The sequence below is a fragment of the Ambystoma mexicanum genome, chromosome 8 (genome assembly GCF_040938575.1).
Source record: "Ambystoma mexicanum isolate Mex_15411 chromosome 8, UKY_AmexF1_1, whole genome shotgun sequence".
In the NCBI taxonomy this organism is placed as follows: Eukaryota; Metazoa; Chordata; class Amphibia; order Caudata; family Ambystomatidae; genus Ambystoma; species Ambystoma mexicanum.
The window spans coordinates 203,377,092-203,394,681 of record NC_090929.1 but is presented as its reverse complement, the minus strand read 5'-3'; the positions used below and the strand labels follow the sequence as shown (position 1 = coordinate 203,394,681).

The window sequence follows — 17,590 nt, the reverse complement described above, 5'->3', positions numbered from 1 at the left end:
ATAATAGTAAGAATACTAAGTATGAAGTACATAGCCCCAATCTGGAAAGACTATGTTAGGGCAGTTGTTCTAAAGTCCACCGAGTGGCTTTATAAAACTATACCTTAGGCAATACAGAAACTCCAACTCTTAGTATAAAGCTGTTCCACCTGATATATTGGTAGCAATGGCAGAGCAGCCAGGCTTATCCTAGTAGGGAGAGAGGGCTTTCGATAGGTAAAAAGCAATTGGAGCATGCATATGGTCCAAAGAAACATTGATACACTGATGTATTGTAAAAATAGTGGTTTATGTCATATATACACAGCAAAGAGACTTCTTTAGAAAGCTATGTACTATTATCATTCATAAATACAATTATAAAAACCAATACAATATTTATTGTATGCACACCAAAGTATAAACCTTATTTAGAAGAGAAGTATGCTGTTCAAGTTGAGTAAAACCTAATGATACCCATTTAGAATGGCAGAATTCTATTTATGGGGAGTAAAAACAAATTATTTAGCCTTTTAGAATGACACAATGCAATTCAAGGGAAGCAGACCCTAATGGTAATAACCTACAGTGTTATTCTGTTTTGGGAATACTAAAATTATACCAATATTGCAACCTTGCAACATATGTAATTTATTCTACTCTCAGAATGGATACAGTTACACTCAGATTACTTTTCAGAACACAGTTCAAATTGTATACTTTTGAGAGGGGCAGACAGCTACTCAAGGATGAGTAAGAACTCACTCAGGATACACATTTAGAATGGCACTATTCAAGGTGAGTAAAACCGTATTGGTCATAAACTCTTACACTATTTCTATTACAGGAATAGTCAGTTATACCAATGATACTTTTCAGAAGAGTGGAACACAATTCTAAGGTAAGTAAGACATCTGTATACTTTTCAGAGGGCAGAATACAACTCTAGGATAAGTGAGAGTTTGTAAGATTGTTTTAAATAGGCACTAAGCAGTTCAGGGTAAACAAAACCCAATGTTACACTTTTAGAATGGCAGCAGCTATTCAAGGTGAGTAAACCGTATTGGTAGACTTTTACCCATATTCATTTTCAGGAATAATAAAGAAATACCAACTCATTTACTTTCTAGAAAAGTGGAACACAATTCAAAGGTAAGTAAGAACTTAGTGACACTTTGTAACTTATTTTTCTGGAATCAAAGTTACATCAAAACACATTTATAAGTAAGTGCTTGTTATATTTTCTAGTCCGAGTCCATATACTTGAAAGTCCTTCCCTAATCTAAGGCATGAGTGATCTCAGAGGCAGAAGAGGGACCCTAGTGGTCTGGGAGCCAACAGTAGGCAGGTCAGGATAGGGCTCAGATGCAGGAAAGTTAGAGTTCTACAGGCTATCTCCTCTAACAAATAAGTACAGACTTAAATGTTAGTAGAACGTGTTCAGGGACTTCGTAGAAGGCTCCTTTGATGCGTTCCAGCATTGGGTATGGGCGAATTCCCAAACACACGAATCAGCCACACAGGATCGACACAAGACTTTAGGTAAGTATTACCAAAGCCTACACAGTATGGCAGCAGTGAAGAAGAGCTTGCAAATGGATGCCTTCACGATGCAGCAGCACAAGACCCGCACTCTGGATTCTTGGTCCTGGTGACGAAAGAACAGACACTGGATGGGAACCTGCAGCAGCAGTCGACAGAAAAGGCTCCCAACAAAGAATTCTTCGGTGCTTCTTGCGGATTTGGTGACCTTTTAAAGGTAGCAGATGAAGGGCGGTTGTCACTGGTTGGATTCTCTTCACTCTCTCTGGCCAGCACTCTGGTGAGGGGACTACAGGGATTTGAATCTTGTCTTTGGAGGCCCAGCAAGAGTCCACCAAAGTTTCAGCGAGAATCGGAATTCAGAAGATGAAGCACAGCACTCAGGCTCGAGGTCCCATGGTATTGGCGATTTGTAGCCCAGGAAGGTCACAGCATGTCATGCGATGGCTCGTTTTGCAGGTCGTTCCAAGATTGTAGAGTCCCAAAAGTCTATGGGCTGGAGCTGTCTTCTTCGGAACTCTTAGTTCGCAATGAAGAATCTGTCAGAACAGGCTATGATTATACAACAGGCATCTCCGGTCGCTGGAATCAGCTACAGCCATCTTCTCTTCATCTTCCTCTTCAGATTCAGCCCCAGTGGTTGACCTGTCATCAGTTTCCAGAATCAGACAGTTATACAGGAACCCACACACAACTTCTGCAAACTCTTCCTGCAGTTTACAGAAAGGGACGGGTGGCTGTCCAATCAGGACGGCCAGCCCCCCCAGTGGGAATAGGTTTTGCCTAGGCACACAAGAAGAGAAAAAGCTGCTTTCGGACTCCTCCCTCACTTCCTGCCTTCACAGACTCTCTGGAGTCTTGGCGGTCTACACAAGTGGTTCCTGCCAAAGACAAAACTTCAACCTGGTCCTCCCCCACCTAGGACGGCAGATGAAGACCCAAGAAAGGACAAACACACTACAAATGGTGATAAAACAAAGAACCTACCTTTCTAGCAGAATTATGACCCTTCTGTACATTACTGTGACTGGGATGACAGCCTGCGTGTAATATTAATACAAAAGACATTAAAGTATGTCCACTGCCACCAGCCATAAGAGTTAGATTGTCACAGTAATATAATTGTTACTGGTGCAGTGAGAAAGGGGATACTATGCATCTCCCCAGCAATCCACATAATGTGGGGTGTGCTGGTCTCACTGTGTACAATTTAAAGGGGATGGAAATCCCTCTCTACCCTCAGGAACAGTAGTTCACACAAGGTAAATCAAGAGAAAATAAAAAGGGAAGCCCCAAAGGCAACCCACCAACACTGCACATAAAGTGTTGTGTGCTGCACTGAAAACACATAGATGCCCAAAAAGGTGTAGCAAACAATATACTCATAAATACACTATGGAGATTCAGGAAATGGCACCCAGAGAAGAGTAAAAGAAAGGGTGAGTGGGGAAATAGGTTCCCACTCACTTAGGAACATGGAAAAAGAATCCCCAAGTCCAGCAGAAAGTTCTGGGGATCGCACAGGTGAGGAAAATTTAGCACAGGAATGCAAATCTAACCTAACCGACTCACAGAAGGTGAGAAAATTAGAAGAAATGATGTTCTTCGATCAAATTAAGATGCTGCAACTTGGGGTCCATCTGAAGTCTTGTTACTCAACCTTGAAGAAGAATAAGAACATTAGTTGACCAATGTAAGCCTGAAGCTAATTTTAAATTTCATAAACATATATGACACAGGGAAACGGGTGGCTACATGCCTCACTATATTATCTACATAAACTGTCAATTCTTACTCCTTTCACTGTGAGTTAACAACTGTTTTCTTCAGTTTCCATTTTCTTCTTTCTTAACCTTATTGTGCTATGTATAACTGCTTCAGATTAAACACGTTTAAAACATATATAGATTATAAATAGGTGAACTCTACCCTCATTATCAATGCCATCTGCAGTAATGCAGTACAGGAATAATAATAATTGTGAATGATATATTAAAAATAACTATTACGAATAGTGTGACATGAGAAATAATGCCCTTTGTGGCTACTGGTCCATACACTGTAGTACCCTTCTGTAATCCTGCAGAATGAGTTTTTGTAAGAATAAGGTGCCAACAAATTTAGTATGCAACAGTATTAAGTCCCCTGGAGTAATGCTCTTCAGGATATTGTGTCATGGAATAGTGCCTCTCAGAATCCTGTGTTATGAAGTAATTACAGATTTCAATCTACCTGTATTACATTTTGTATATCATTTAGCCTGTTTGTGTCTATGGAGAGTACTGGACCACTGCACAGTTTGAATTGTTCAGTGTTGTTGGTCTTGTGTTGGCAGAAATACTTTTTCCTATGGCATTGTACCAGGGTTACATGCAAGCTGAGACATTGAATAGAAGCTGCATAGCCTTGAAGAAATAGAACTGTTCTGCTACTGAATCAGTGTCTGTATGTCCCGAAAAGTTTGATTTTTCACTCAAAAATGGTTCTACTGATTTACATGTGGTTCACTAAAACTTCAAATCTTGTCCATTGCGATGGTGGACTGCTGGACTCCTTTCTCTCCATTGTAAATATTGAACTATTATCCATGATTGTTTTTTTGTCAGCTCATAGTTCAGTGGTGTGCGCACAATTCTTGTTCCCAATGGTGGGGGAGGGGTCGGAATGCTGACAGCGCTGTTGAATAGGTTCTTGGCAGCATTTTGTTGATAGTTGCGTTGTTTGTGTTGCCCTGCCTTGCAAAACCAAGAAGAAATCTACGTTTATGAACGCCCCTATTAAATGCCCCTAACACCTGCACCCGCCAACCTACTTTCTAAAGATTTAGCTGTGATCCGGGTGTCTAGTTGGACATATTTCGAGGAAATATGTTAGGTTGCAACTTGAATAGTAGTTCCCAGGGAATGGCAAAGACTCAGTGGAATTTGCCAACCTTTACTAACATCCTTTCTTCAGAGCTGTGTATGTTTATGGCACGTTGGGATCTTATAGTGCTACTAACCCAGTGTAACCACATTTTGTTTTATCTGTTTCTTCTCCACCCCATCCTCTCAAAATTCAGGCTAGAATTACCTCTTGGCCAAAGGAAAATCCAGGCTCCTGGTTCAGTGAATTCAAGCGCGGTAAACTGGTAAGATCCTAGCCTAGACTTCTGTGTTCCTTAACCAATGTCGTATTTTACAGAGTAAACTGGCTCGATGGCCCAAAGAAAAGCCTGGTAGATGGTATAGTCAGTACAAGCGAGGGTCACTGGTAAGTTGCTAACATGGCCTACAGTCTGAATCAGAGCACGTGGGTGGCGTCGGCGACGTCTGCTTTGGTCATGGCCAAACTTATAGCACATTGCATGTGTTACTAACCTTACTGTTCCTATACTTTCACAATACGAATGTGTTTAAGGTCGTACATTTAAGGTGGAAACTTGGAAGGCAAATTACCAAAAATACTGAATGATTGGCAGAACATTTACAGGGAGGGGAAGAACACAAATGATCTGTTCTTTGTGTTGGTCCTGTATGCTCAACAGTTAATTCAGAGCACAGGCACTTGATTAAAACATAGACTTTTTGCAATACCTGAGGTTTCGAGTGGAAATAGCACCTCCATGCTTCCTCAACCAATTGCAATTATTTTACCAAAACAGGTCCCGTCTGTCCTACTGTTACAGATGGCCTTTTTGTTTTGCTAAGCCTAATGATGCCCTGCGATAAGGAGTTCATAATGTCTTTCATGGTGCAGCATGAATGCTATTTAGAATATCCACCTGTTGGTAATAATTTCCAGGTGATGATCAGCTATAAAGTAATTATTTGCATTGCTACTCTTTACAAAGAATAGATTTGATCGAGCCACATCCTTAACTCGCCAAAATAAGAGAAAAGCTGCCTTTGTTTGTAAACCTTTCAGTTCTTGTCAAGTTCCACTGAACAATGGAGTCAAATAACTTGGCATGGTGCCATAATTTACAATTGTTAAATAACCCTGCCAAAGGAGCATAATTTGTCTATTGACTGTATATTAGATTTTTAAAAGTTGCATTTAATATGTAAGCTCAACTTTTGTTGCATTAGTATGACATTCCTGAATTATTCAGTGGATTGACCTTACATTGATCCCAACATACTTTTGTGCAACACAGAAGGCACTTAACATATTGACACAGTTACAGTGTGCACAACATGGCACCAGAGACAATTCGGTTTGTAAAGTATGATGTATAAATTGCTATAAATACGTATGTATTATTATAGCAATGTGTAGAATGACCGTGCAGTAACGAAAGCCGGGGAAATGAGATCACTGTGGCAAAAGTAAAATGATGATACTGCAATTAGCAAAGAATGTAAGAATGCAACTGCACGCACAATACCAGCCGCACAGTTAAAGTCTGTGTCAATGTATGTGTAGTAGTGGCATGCCTATAACTATATGCTGTGCAAGGCATCAACTTCTAAGGTTATCACATTGTACATATTAAGTGGGGCTAGCCCACATGATGCCATTAGCAAGCATGTAAATGTTTAGCAAATTGACCCCCAGCTATGACATCTACATTCCCTAAAATGAAACATGACAGGTACTCCCTCTTGATGGAATATGTTTTGTCACGAGAAATGCCCACATGTCACCAGCATAAGGTGCCTGCGTGTTACATGAGTATTTGATGTTGATGACAACCACCAAGAATCCATCTTGGATATATACTGAAATGAGACCCATCATACCCCAAAATCAAAGATGGCAGCCCACATACCCAACATTAAGATTGGAAAGTGGGCACAGCTATGCACCTTGCCTGACTTGACAAACTACTGCCATCCGAAGCTAATTTTCATACCAACACCACCAGAGACAATTGAACATGAATAGCTTGTTCACCCCTTTGCTTGAAAGTGAATAAAGATATGGTCACAAATATTGTTGATAAAGTGGGCATCATTGATATTTATGCTTTTCCAATCTGCAATACAAAATCGGAATAGGGAATAGGGGTGGGAATGTCCTTCAATTTCACATGACAAGAATTATGTTTCCACCTCAATAGACACCTTATATTCTGAAATCATGTATCTGGGAGCTGTCTCTCTCTGTCTCACGCTGCTGTATCTTCACAAAGGAATCCATTCTGTGGCTTCTTCCTATTGTACACTTACTTCAAAGAACAAGCTGTGTTCTTATGAGTCAGGATCCAAGGAGGACACTTGAAATCTACCAAAGTGCTCATGCCTGAAAATTATGGTTGTTGTGGTGCATTTAAAAAAATTGATCGGAGCATTTACCTATATTTCTCAAGTTATCTTCTAAACTTGGAGCCCTGGAATCCCGACTGAAACTCCTCCCCTTGTGAACTGCGTGGAGTGTAGTCATTAATCTCTTACTGAAATAATAGGAGTCGAAAGAGTTAGAAACAGAAAGTGAACATTGTAGGATTTCTGACCTTATGCTATTGAGGCATCAGGGCTTTCTGTTGTCTCTTGTTTTCTGGCAAAGAGCCTTTGGGGCAGGTCGGAATCGTCCAGGGGATTCAGCTGGTGTAAGTATCCTCTGAGGCATCCCGTATTGCCCTTGTAGTGTGTTACGTTCTGATACAGTACAGATGAGACTGAGAGCTCGGCACTCTTACCATATACGAACATTGGGATCTTTCCGTTTCCAGGGATAGGGAAATGGGCACAGTGGCACTTTATCAATCCCCACAGAGCAGGGGGCTTACGATCTAGCAGGATGAGGTACCAGAACACTGGCAAGGCCCTAAATAAAGCTAATGGTTTTGTATGGTGTCACTGCTATTTGTCATTGAGAAGAGATGTATCAAGCTCAGATGTTCCTGCATGATGCCCAGAGACAGAGCCTTCTCTTCATTACTGCAGAAGGCGTGCAGTCGGCTGTGGACAAACTGCCTTCTAAATGTACTTTAAAGCATGTAATTCAAAACGTTTTGATGCAGCCTCCTTTTTAATAGGACAATTTGCAAGTGTTAAACAAGCTGCAACCTTGCAGGCATGGTTATTACTGATTGCAGACGTTTGATTATGTGCTACTGCCTAACAACTATTAAAAGCAACGTTGTGGGTCTCTAACCATGCTTCACAGAGCACATTTCTTTTAATGTGTCTTTAAATGGATGTCTTGTAGAACAGCTCAATAATAGCAGGTTTTTAAAATGTCAGTACTGTGCAGTGCACATTTCTTTTACCCTTCCAGGGACCGGGTTAGTGTCTGTTGTGGATGCGGAGAATGGAGGTTTCCGTTCCCCCATCATATTAGCAAGGCTGCTACAATAGACTGGCATTTAGTGAATGAGCAGTGCTAAGGACTTCTTATGTCATTGTTAATGTTGGAGGGTGCCAGCTTTAGTGATATGGGCAAGAGGTGTCTGGGTCTGATACTGTTACCCAGGCTAACTTGCCCTGAAAGGACAGCTGCTCAGAAGTGCGAATTAGCAACTGGATTATTGTATGTGCCACTTTCCAGAGGATTCTTTTAGATTTCCAGGCCACAGGTTGATCTCAACTGGCTGAAATTGTTGCACTGTTTTAAAACTATTGGCCTGTTCCAACAGGTATCAAGGTGTTTTCACACCACTACTGTACCCCTGGTTAGGTCGCAAGCATCAGGCCAGTGCAGTGGCAATGGAAGTAGGCCACATGCCATTTATCTCTGCCGCCTGTCCTGCACAAACGGGTGCCTCAGCTCATCAGCTGTGGAAAAGCAGGGTATTTTCACCATTCATTTGGAACAGAAAGACACTTCTCCACCCTTTAGCTGTGTACCTGAATGTATTCCTGCACCAGTCTTAAACGTGTCTGCTCAGCCGTGGGTCCTCTCAGCCCAGCTCATTAGTTTCCTATCTGATGAGTAGAAAGACCATAGAAGGTTAAGCAGAGAATAGGCATCGACATTATCTTTTTCCTCTGCGGGTACAGAGGTCTATTGGAAGAGCACCCCATGAGACACCATTCTTAGTTCTGCAATATTTCAGACTGCGGAGTGCTGGGCGTGGGTACAGACCCAAACAGGATGGCTCCTCTTGAGAAGTGTTTCCATGCGTTTGAACCCATCCCACCCCTGGAAGCATCTCCTCACAGTTGAACCCTGCCAGCACATTTTCATTGGCTTTCTAGTTTTTGCAACAATTCTTTAAATATTATCTTTCCTGTGGGCATTCAGTCCATCTTGTGATTTATAGAGTCTTCATTTGGCTCAGTCTCCACCCTTTGCTGCCCTAGAGGCATTCCAGTTTGCCTGGGCCTAGACTGGGCGAAAAGCCACAAGGAACTGTACATCATAAAACCATGTCAGAATAGCTCCTAACGCAGCTAAATGCTAAGGGCCCGATTCATGGAATATTTGCCCGGTTCCAAGTGAATTTGCACTGCTGAAAAGTGACTTGCACTGCCGACACAAACTCTTTTCATGGAACCATGCAAGGTGTATTTCTGCCGGCAAAGGGATCGCATAGTCATTTTTGCAGTACAAAATGGCTCTGCCCGGACTTTGCATGGCAAGAATACACTTTGCACAGTTCCATGAATCAGGATTTGTGTCGGCAGGGCAAAGTCACTTTTCAGCATTGCAAATTCACTTTGAACCAGGCAAATATTCCATGAATCAGAGTTCATTTTTAAAATTGCCTGGGAGCAATTGTTTTACATAATTTATGGAGTAGGACTTTCACCACGCTAGGGGTGGAGTGTGAAAGGGACTGACCATTGAACGCATGCAGAATTTTGATAAAATGGATAGTAACATTAAAAACAAATTAACACCAAACACCAATTACGTGTTTATTTCTTGTAGCAGGCCTCCTGCAAGTGAAAATCTGAACCTTTTGGGGCGGGTTTTGCCTCTGCAGTCATGTGTGACCTTTTAAAGTTTGCAGTGACTCCTTGGAGTATAGGATTTTAAACCCTATATAATACATGCCAGGCGCTAGCCTTGTATTATAGAGAACAATATTATGCCTGTGGCGATTGTTTTATTGTTTAACTTCACAATGGCTTTTTAACCAGTTAGCTATTATGATGCAAGCCATTCAGCCTTGTTCTGTTGTCATCAAGCCCAGTGTCAAATTCTAGCTGCTTTTTATTATCTGACATATCAAAGCTTTGTCAGTCTCAGAGAACCAGCCTGTTTGCCTTCTTTCTGTAATTTCATTTGTCATCTCTGTTGGAATTTCTCTTCTTTGTCTTTCTTTAATAATAAACAGTTAAAAGTGCATCTGGAAACTTGGGAGCCAAAAGATTAACCCTCAAAATCTCCACTGCGTAGCTTGTTTTCATATTTGCCTGTAGCCCAGCCTACTTGGATGTTGTTTGGGAATATTGAATTAGGATTGTAGAATTTGATTGTGCGGCTACTGCCCAAGTAGACTGCAAGAATACTCTCAGCTTTACATTCATTATCTATAAGCAGCGTACTTTCTTGAATTGCATTTGGATGCAGTTATGAGCAGAAGGACAATACTGCAGATAAGATGTCTGCAAGCTCCCAAATGCACAAATGTTCATGCTAGTAAAGGGGGAATGGAAAGCTTATGCAAGCCATTTTATTTCTGGCTCTTTTCCAGGGAAAATATCCATATGTTGTTTTGACTGGTGTCAAATAGCGTCATATTGGTTGGTTTAAAGTAGTAAGGGGTGAATAAACTGGGGGGCAAATACTTAAATCTAGAAATATCTGGAGAAGGTGAGAGATGGTAATAGCTCTAGATACATACATTTATAGTAATATAGAATAATATAGAATATAAAAATAGATTGCTAGGCGATATTATATAATAAAGGAATTCATTCTACTCGACGTGCTGAAAAGGTATTAAAAGGAATGCAGGCAAAGTAGAAATGGTGGATAAAAGGTCATATAAATAGTTATGTGATAGATGGACAGATTTGTCCCCTCTCTTTTTAAATACCCCAGGCTAGTGGGATTGTTGGTGTTCCCATGGTTCTATTACTCAACAAGTTCCCTGCAGTCTTCATTCGAGAAAGTTAACCAATTGGGTGTGCTCAAGGCCCAGCATGTGCACTTGTACCTGTCTATTCTCCTCTTAGCTTGCATGCACGGCTTTTAAATGTTCAGTCATGTTTAACTCTCAGGAGGAAGGTCGCCGGCATCCTGACCCTGACCGGTAGGTTGTTCCTATGCCATCGTACGGTAAGGATGCTTTAACGGTGTTATGAATATGCTCTGGACACTGGAGTGCTCTGTTATGGATGGCGAAAGATAGATGACTAATGGATCAGAGGAGAGAAACGCATTGATGTATGAATGGAGATGTGAATGTGGTGGAGTAATGGTGGAAAGACAGGGGGGCCATCACTGTCTCCCTTCTGCAAACTCGAGAACATTAAATAACAAACCGACACCTGTCACCGTCTCCTTTGATTTGCACATGCCAATAACAGGGAATCATGTGCTTCTTTCTTTTTCCTGAGTCATAAGAAGTAAGACATGCTTCTCAAACTATCCCCTGCCCCAATGAGTTTGGGAAATGGGTTAGCCACATCTCCAAAACTGCATGGTATATGCTATTTTGTCAAAGACCCACTCAGCGTCACACAGCCAGCATATTTATTTATTCACTGCAATTTCTAGAGCACACTCTAACCCAAGGCTCCGAGCTTTATCATATTATACAATCAACTATATACCAACATAGCAGTTTTGAAAACACATAAATTAAACCATAAAATCCTGTTTGAACAAGTGAGTTTTAAAAGCCTTTCTAGAATGTAAAAAGGGCTGCCGCAGATATATCTGTTTTCTATGGTTCTTCCTTTTATGAATATAATGAAAGAGTAGCATTGGATTCTGCTGATTCTAAGGTCCCATATTCTTCCTCCAGGAAGATGTCAAAGATCACCTCTAAAGCACTCTAAATGCAAATATCAGTGTTGTAATTATGTAAGAAAATGAAGCAGAGTGGAGGCAGGTAGCGATTCAGAGCTGGCGACCATGATCGATGATCATGCACAGTGGCAGGGCGCCTATACTCGGGTCAGATTTCCATGCCCGGAGGCACTGCCTAGAGCAGGCCAGTGAACATGGGGTGAACCTTTCGGCCACAGTGATTCTAGTACCCCTGATCCACTAGCATTCTGTCCATCACCCCTTTTTGAAGACTCAGGGCAGGATTTTCAAAAGCGATTTCCAAAGGGAAAATCCAATTGAAGTGAATGCCATTCTTGCCTCTCCACCACGTTTCCTCTCGAGTTTAGCGGATGATTATAATGTGGCATACTCAATCAGCTAATATAAATCTGGCCCCCACTCCATATGCTCTCTCCCACGGTGGAACTCTGAGCGGAAACATCTAGTTTGTATTAGCTTATTACTAACTAAGTTAGGCACTGAATTAGTGGAAATCAGAAGGAGGCCAGGCAGTGTCCGCCCTGCTGGCATGTGAACATGTCTGAGTCGGGCTTTTACCTGCTTAGGTATCTTCCTGGCTGGTAAACATTAGAACTTAATAAGTTCAAGGACAACAATACTGCTGTGCATTTGCACTTTGACCTCAATTTTTGGTATATTATTATGAAAAACACTGGGGTTATACCCAAATAAAAAAAGACCCGTATGATAACTTTGTCTTTACATTGTGATGGGTTTCCTTGGATCAAAGGGCCCTTATTCTGTCAGAAAAACAATTCACAATTTGTCAAGGTGTCCTAATGGGGCATGGTTCAAATATGATTAACATAGAAATCAAGCGGATGCTGCTATAACTGTGATTAGAGCGTCTATGCCCTGCTGGCTATAGGACAGACGTTCAAGTGGGCCAGCAGTAAAGGCAGCATAGAGTTAATTTAGCCAGTGAGCTCGGTGTCTTGGACTTTAACTATCTTATTGGGCAAAGTTACCCACCTGAGTTTGCTGTTAACTCGTGCACTGTTATCCTAAGCCGTGCACACAATATTCAAATATATATGTATCTTTTCTCTGACAGTGACCCTAAACAAGGTTTGAAAGTGTATGGTTTAATATTGTTGTGTTTGAAAGGTACTAAATGGTGTGAACAAAACTCTCTTTTGTTTACGTACTCCAAATGTAGGATGTGCTAATTTAGTCAAGAACATGCCGCAAATGTGTGGCTCTGTGTGGTGGCAGACAGACTTATCCAGGTGTGATTTGAATGTAAACATAATAAAACGGCTCATTTAAAGCACTAGCCAGTACACTCTCCTTATACCTCCAATTGCTGTGTCTGCCTACACTCCCTCGACCCTGCTAGATATATCCTTAATAGTACAATGTAGACACAATTGAACCTGGTCTCTGGAGAGGAGCTTGCCCTATCATACCACCATGCTTTAGAAAGATAGCTCTTCATGAAATGAATGACAGGAGAGAATGACTAGCCAAATCTGATCCCTAGGACGTTGCCTAAGTGTCATGAGAGTTTTTGCTTGAGCTGTTACATTTCTTCATTGTGTGTCTAGAATAAGCATATTTCATTTAAAGGAACATTGGAGGTTAAAAACCTCACTTCACAGCCTCTGGACCTTAACAAAGTTACATGTGAATGCATTTCACTGCTTTTCCCTTTCCATCTTTTTCTTACAAAACCCAACAGCTCTCTTACGTGGACTCCGATGGCAGTCCCATTGGTGTGGTACAGATGACCTTCCTGAGGCTACTGAGTGCTTCTGCCCACCAGAACATCACTTACAACTGCTTCCAGTCTGTTGCATGGCACGACACCGCAACAAACAACTACGACAAGGCAATCCGCTTCCTGGGCTCCAATGATGAGGAGATGTCATACGACAACAACCCATACATAACAGCGTTGTTTGATGGTTGCGCAGTAAGTGCCAACATGTCTATAGATTGAAACAGTAAAACAAATCATGAAGAGTGGTGTAGCACAGGCATTCTAGGTGACCCTCGTTAGAGTGATGGAGAAAGACAAATATTGGCATACAAAAGACTGAGAACGATCTTGGCCCAGATTGAGTGGGAACTGGGTATTTCTGGGGATTCAGCATTAGTGTTGTAATGTATGGGAAGTGCAGAGCAGGACTGAAATTTTGTGTCAATGATGTATGATAGATTCTGTCTTATGGATCTTCAAACCTTTTGTTTGTTGATGTATGATAGATTCTGTCTTATGGATCTTCAAACCTTTTGTTTGTGACAATCATCTGCTATCTGTCAATGTCCTAAAAAATCTCTAGATCAAGAAATCTTGGGATTGATTTCTGACCTTGTGCTTGAAAGTAATTTGTCAGCAGTGGTTGCAGTAAATTTATCGACAAAGGTTTCAGGTTCTACTACAACTGATTTCAACATGAATTTAATCTTGTACTCTAAGTGGTCAATCAGTTGCATGGGTTGGAAAATAGCAATTGCTATTTACTAGTGGACAAAGAATGCGAAGAAATGGAGCAGCACCATACATGATCAAATGGGTACATTAGTTAGTCTTAGAGAGATGTAAAGTTGCTTGATTTGAGTTATTTGCTCGTAAAACGCAGATTTGTGCGCCATTCTGCCCGAAAATCCCCATACCTCAAACAGGGATTTTCAGGCAGAATGGCGCGCAAATCTGCGTTTTACGTGCAGATAATTCCATGAATCAGGCTTTTCATCCAAACATTCTTTTCATCCAAGATGTGTTTGCCTAACAATGCAATACATCGCTTTTTTCTTTTTCTTTCATGACGTACACAATCAGTTAAAATTAGGTGGGAATCACAAGATAATAATGGACAACCTCACAAAAGGAGGTCACTTCTAAATGTGGCATGCATGATTTGAAAGTTCCTTTTGCGAATTGGCCCTTATTTCTTTTGTCACTTGAATATACCTTCAAATATGTCATTCCAGACAACAACATTTTTTGGCTCATGTGCAAATGTCTCTGTGTGTCATTTGCAGTTCAGTGGCCACATTTTTGTATCACTTAAGGGCCCACCTCAGTAACACAAAATGAGCGATGCATTCAAAAATGCCAATCATCTGTGTTGAATCGAGAGTAAGGGGTGGCACATGCAAAGAAGGGATTCTCTGTTCAACCCGGCACATTTTTCAGTTATGGAAAATAAGTTTGGCTGGGCCGATTTGTGACATGTAAGCATCCCTTTTAGCTCTGTCACTCCTCTCCATTTGGGGTGTGCATGGAAGGATCCCAGAGCTCTCTGCACCACCAAAGTGGTACAGTTACCCACTTCATGTCTTTCAAACCAGCCCCCTCTTTCCTGCCGCAGATCTTGCCTATCTCTGTAAGTGGGAGCTTTGTATTCACTTTTTGATGGTGTGCATGAGAGGACCACCCCCTCCTTTGTTGGTACACTTGGATCTCCCCTTAACCCTTATCCGTTAAAGGGTTAATGGCTTCCTGCACCCAATAACGATGCTGCGTGTGGGACCACGGCTCTGTTATGGGGCACGGCTTGCTCTGCATCACAGCTACAACTGAGGCTGCCATCAGAACGTCTGTAATCCTGCAAGCTGTGTAACACTCGGAAGGCACCCCTGAAACTTGCAGTGGGATGCATAGTTCAGAATATGCCCCATACATGTCAGCATTGTGGGGTTAATGTGAGTAAAGGCTAAAATGAGCCTTCTAAATGTGTAGTGATAAGTGCACTATTATGGGGTGAAAAAGTGGTGGGTGGCAAGATAAACCATTTTGATGTGATGAATTGAATGTCATGCGGGCGGGCTGGAATTTACAAGAGCGTAAGAGCTGGATGATAATGCTAGATTAGTTGATCCCACGTGCTGACAACTAACCTTCCCCTTTCTCATCTTTCCAGGCAAAGAAAGGTTATCAAAAGACTATACTGGAGCTCAAGACACCCAAAGTGGAACAAGCCCCCATTGTGGACCTAATGTTCAATGACTTTGGCGATCCAGTACAGAAATTTGGTTTTGAGGTGGGACCTGTCTGCTTCTTGGGCTAAAAGAAGAGGCCCTATTTCCCAGCTGCCCTCACTGCCTCCAAGAAAAAAGAAATAATATGTAAAAAGAAAATAATCAAAACTCCAAGTCTCCAAATGAGCAACCTTGTAACCTCATGGCACGGTTCTGTCACATGCACGTTCTGCAACTGGACAGCGAGGATACAGCTGCAACGCGCCCATCGCGTGAAGCCAAGAAAATGGATTGCAAGGGAAGGAGGAGAAGTCCTTCTTGGTGCTGGCTCAGGATTACACGAATATGTCACACATCACGTGATCATCCTATGAAGGTCAAGTGCCGCTGCCACCCTACCTACCTTCTAACCACTGGTGGATATGCACACTTTAACCCTTCTCGCAAATCCAATACATCAAACGTCACACGGATCAAAGACTTATTTAGCCTGAGATCAACATCTTCATATGTTTCTTTTTTTCTATTTTGAAGGCATAAACTAGAAGAACAAACTTTGAGAAAAATCACTACACTTGACCATTATAAAAACATTAAGCCTTAAAGTTTGGTGTCATCCCATCCCCATTTTGGACAAAAATAAAAAACAAACAGAACCTACAGCTTTCCTTGGGTTGCTGCACACCATTACGTGCATATCTTTTCCACTTTGTATTAAAGGTGCTTATATTTTTGTATGTTTGTAAGTAAATATTTCTATTGTATAATATTTGTGTTTCTTTCCTCCTGCTCTGAAACATGCATGTGACATTGTCTGTTTAAATAAAAGAAGAAACCTAAAAAAAGATTTATAAGGATCTCTTAAAGAAACTGAAAGATGGCAGCGACCTTGCGATTTCCGGGTTCGAATCAGGCGAGAGGGACCACAAAAAAAGTTGCAATATTCATGGTAAAATCAGAGCACGAGATCAAAGGTTCGCAAATTGCCACCACAGCTTACGCAAAATGTATGTGTGCTACTTCTTGCTGTTTCTCGAGTTCACCGATCCAGTCCACAATGAATGCGTTATTCTGTGCCACGTTTCTGTACGCTTTTGCCCAACCTTCATAAACAGGATCAAATGAACATTTTGAAAGGCTGAATTTTTTGTTTTAAAAAGGTTTATATATAAACACTTTTTTCCTCATGCTGATCACGGTGGGAAAGAACACCTATAGTGGGGACATTTTGCCGAGGTGCTATTTTTTTTTATACAATGTGTCATTTTCCTCCTGTGGTGCTATATATGTATATATAAATATATATATATATATATTTTTTTTTTTGCTAAGATAACACTGACGTTACCCTGCTATTGGTGGGAGTCCAACCTCTTTGTGCACTTTCCGACATCGCCTGTTGACTTTTCCGTGTAGGAATTTTCATGTAATGCATGACCCATTATACTTTACTTATAAACTCTATAGAACAGAACATGAATGCTTTTGTCTCGTGGTTGCTTGTATGTCTAGATGTAGAATGTGTACTGTGTAGAGCAGCAAAAACAGCAAGTATTCCTATATTTTTTTTGTTTTTTTGGTAAAATTGTAATTATGCCAGATTGTATTCCGTTCCGGAATGTGTGAGGTGCTAATTTATGTAATGATTTAAAAGAGCAAGTTCGCCAAGAGTCTTGGCCTGACACTACCCAGCACACTTTTCGAAAAACAGACTTGACTTGTGCACATGTGAGTACTTACCATCCCAGCTGTTTTTTTTTTTTAGATCTTGCCCTTTTAGGAATAAATCTGAAGTGAAACTCAATGTGCACATTTCCACTCATATTTCACAACAGTATTTGGATGCAGTACTGTGCGGGGGGGGGGGGGGGGGGGCTGGTAGTGGGAAGCTAATCAGGGGTTTCCTTTGCGCGAAAAGAAATATAAATAAAATATGAATAAATATCTTTGAATACTTGTTTTTGAAAATGATTACTGCAATGTGTTTCAAAATAGGTTCTCCTGAACTTAATGCCATCACGTCTACTGTTAAAAGTGTATTCCCTATGCTTTCTCGTGTTATGGGAGACAACTAGGCTTAGTGGAGTAACGAGAAGTGTGCAACACGTAGAATAATAAAAGTAGGGGTTCTTTGGAGAATGGATATTAATGTCCTGTAAAGATAACTATCATTTCAGCCATGTGAGAAAAGTCATTAAAACCTAATAGTTTTCAAGCTGGAAGCAGTCATGTAACAGAAAATGAAGGG

At 41.1% G+C, this 17,590-nt stretch overlaps 1 protein-coding gene across 2 annotated transcripts in view; it reads left to right on the top strand.

Moving 5' to 3' along the window:
• The window catches only part of COL5A1 (collagen type V alpha 1 chain), a 635,679-nt gene extending 618,533 nt beyond the window's left edge, over window positions 1-17,146 (top strand). The window contains exons 64-66 of one of the 2 annotated variants that reach the window (XM_069609606.1): window positions 4,705-4,773; window positions 13,097-13,330; window positions 15,285-17,146. In XM_069609606.1, coding sequence (XP_069465707.1) covers window positions 4,705-4,773; window positions 13,097-13,330; window positions 15,285-15,431 — 450 coding nt within the window. In that variant the 3' untranslated portion in view covers window positions 15,432-17,146. Of the gene's footprint in view, window positions 1-4,582; window positions 4,652-4,704; window positions 4,774-13,096; window positions 13,331-15,284 lie in introns of both variants that reach the window. The other variant, XM_069609605.1, reaches the window with a different exon arrangement.
• The last annotated feature ends 444 nt before the right edge of the window (window positions 17,147-17,590 follow it).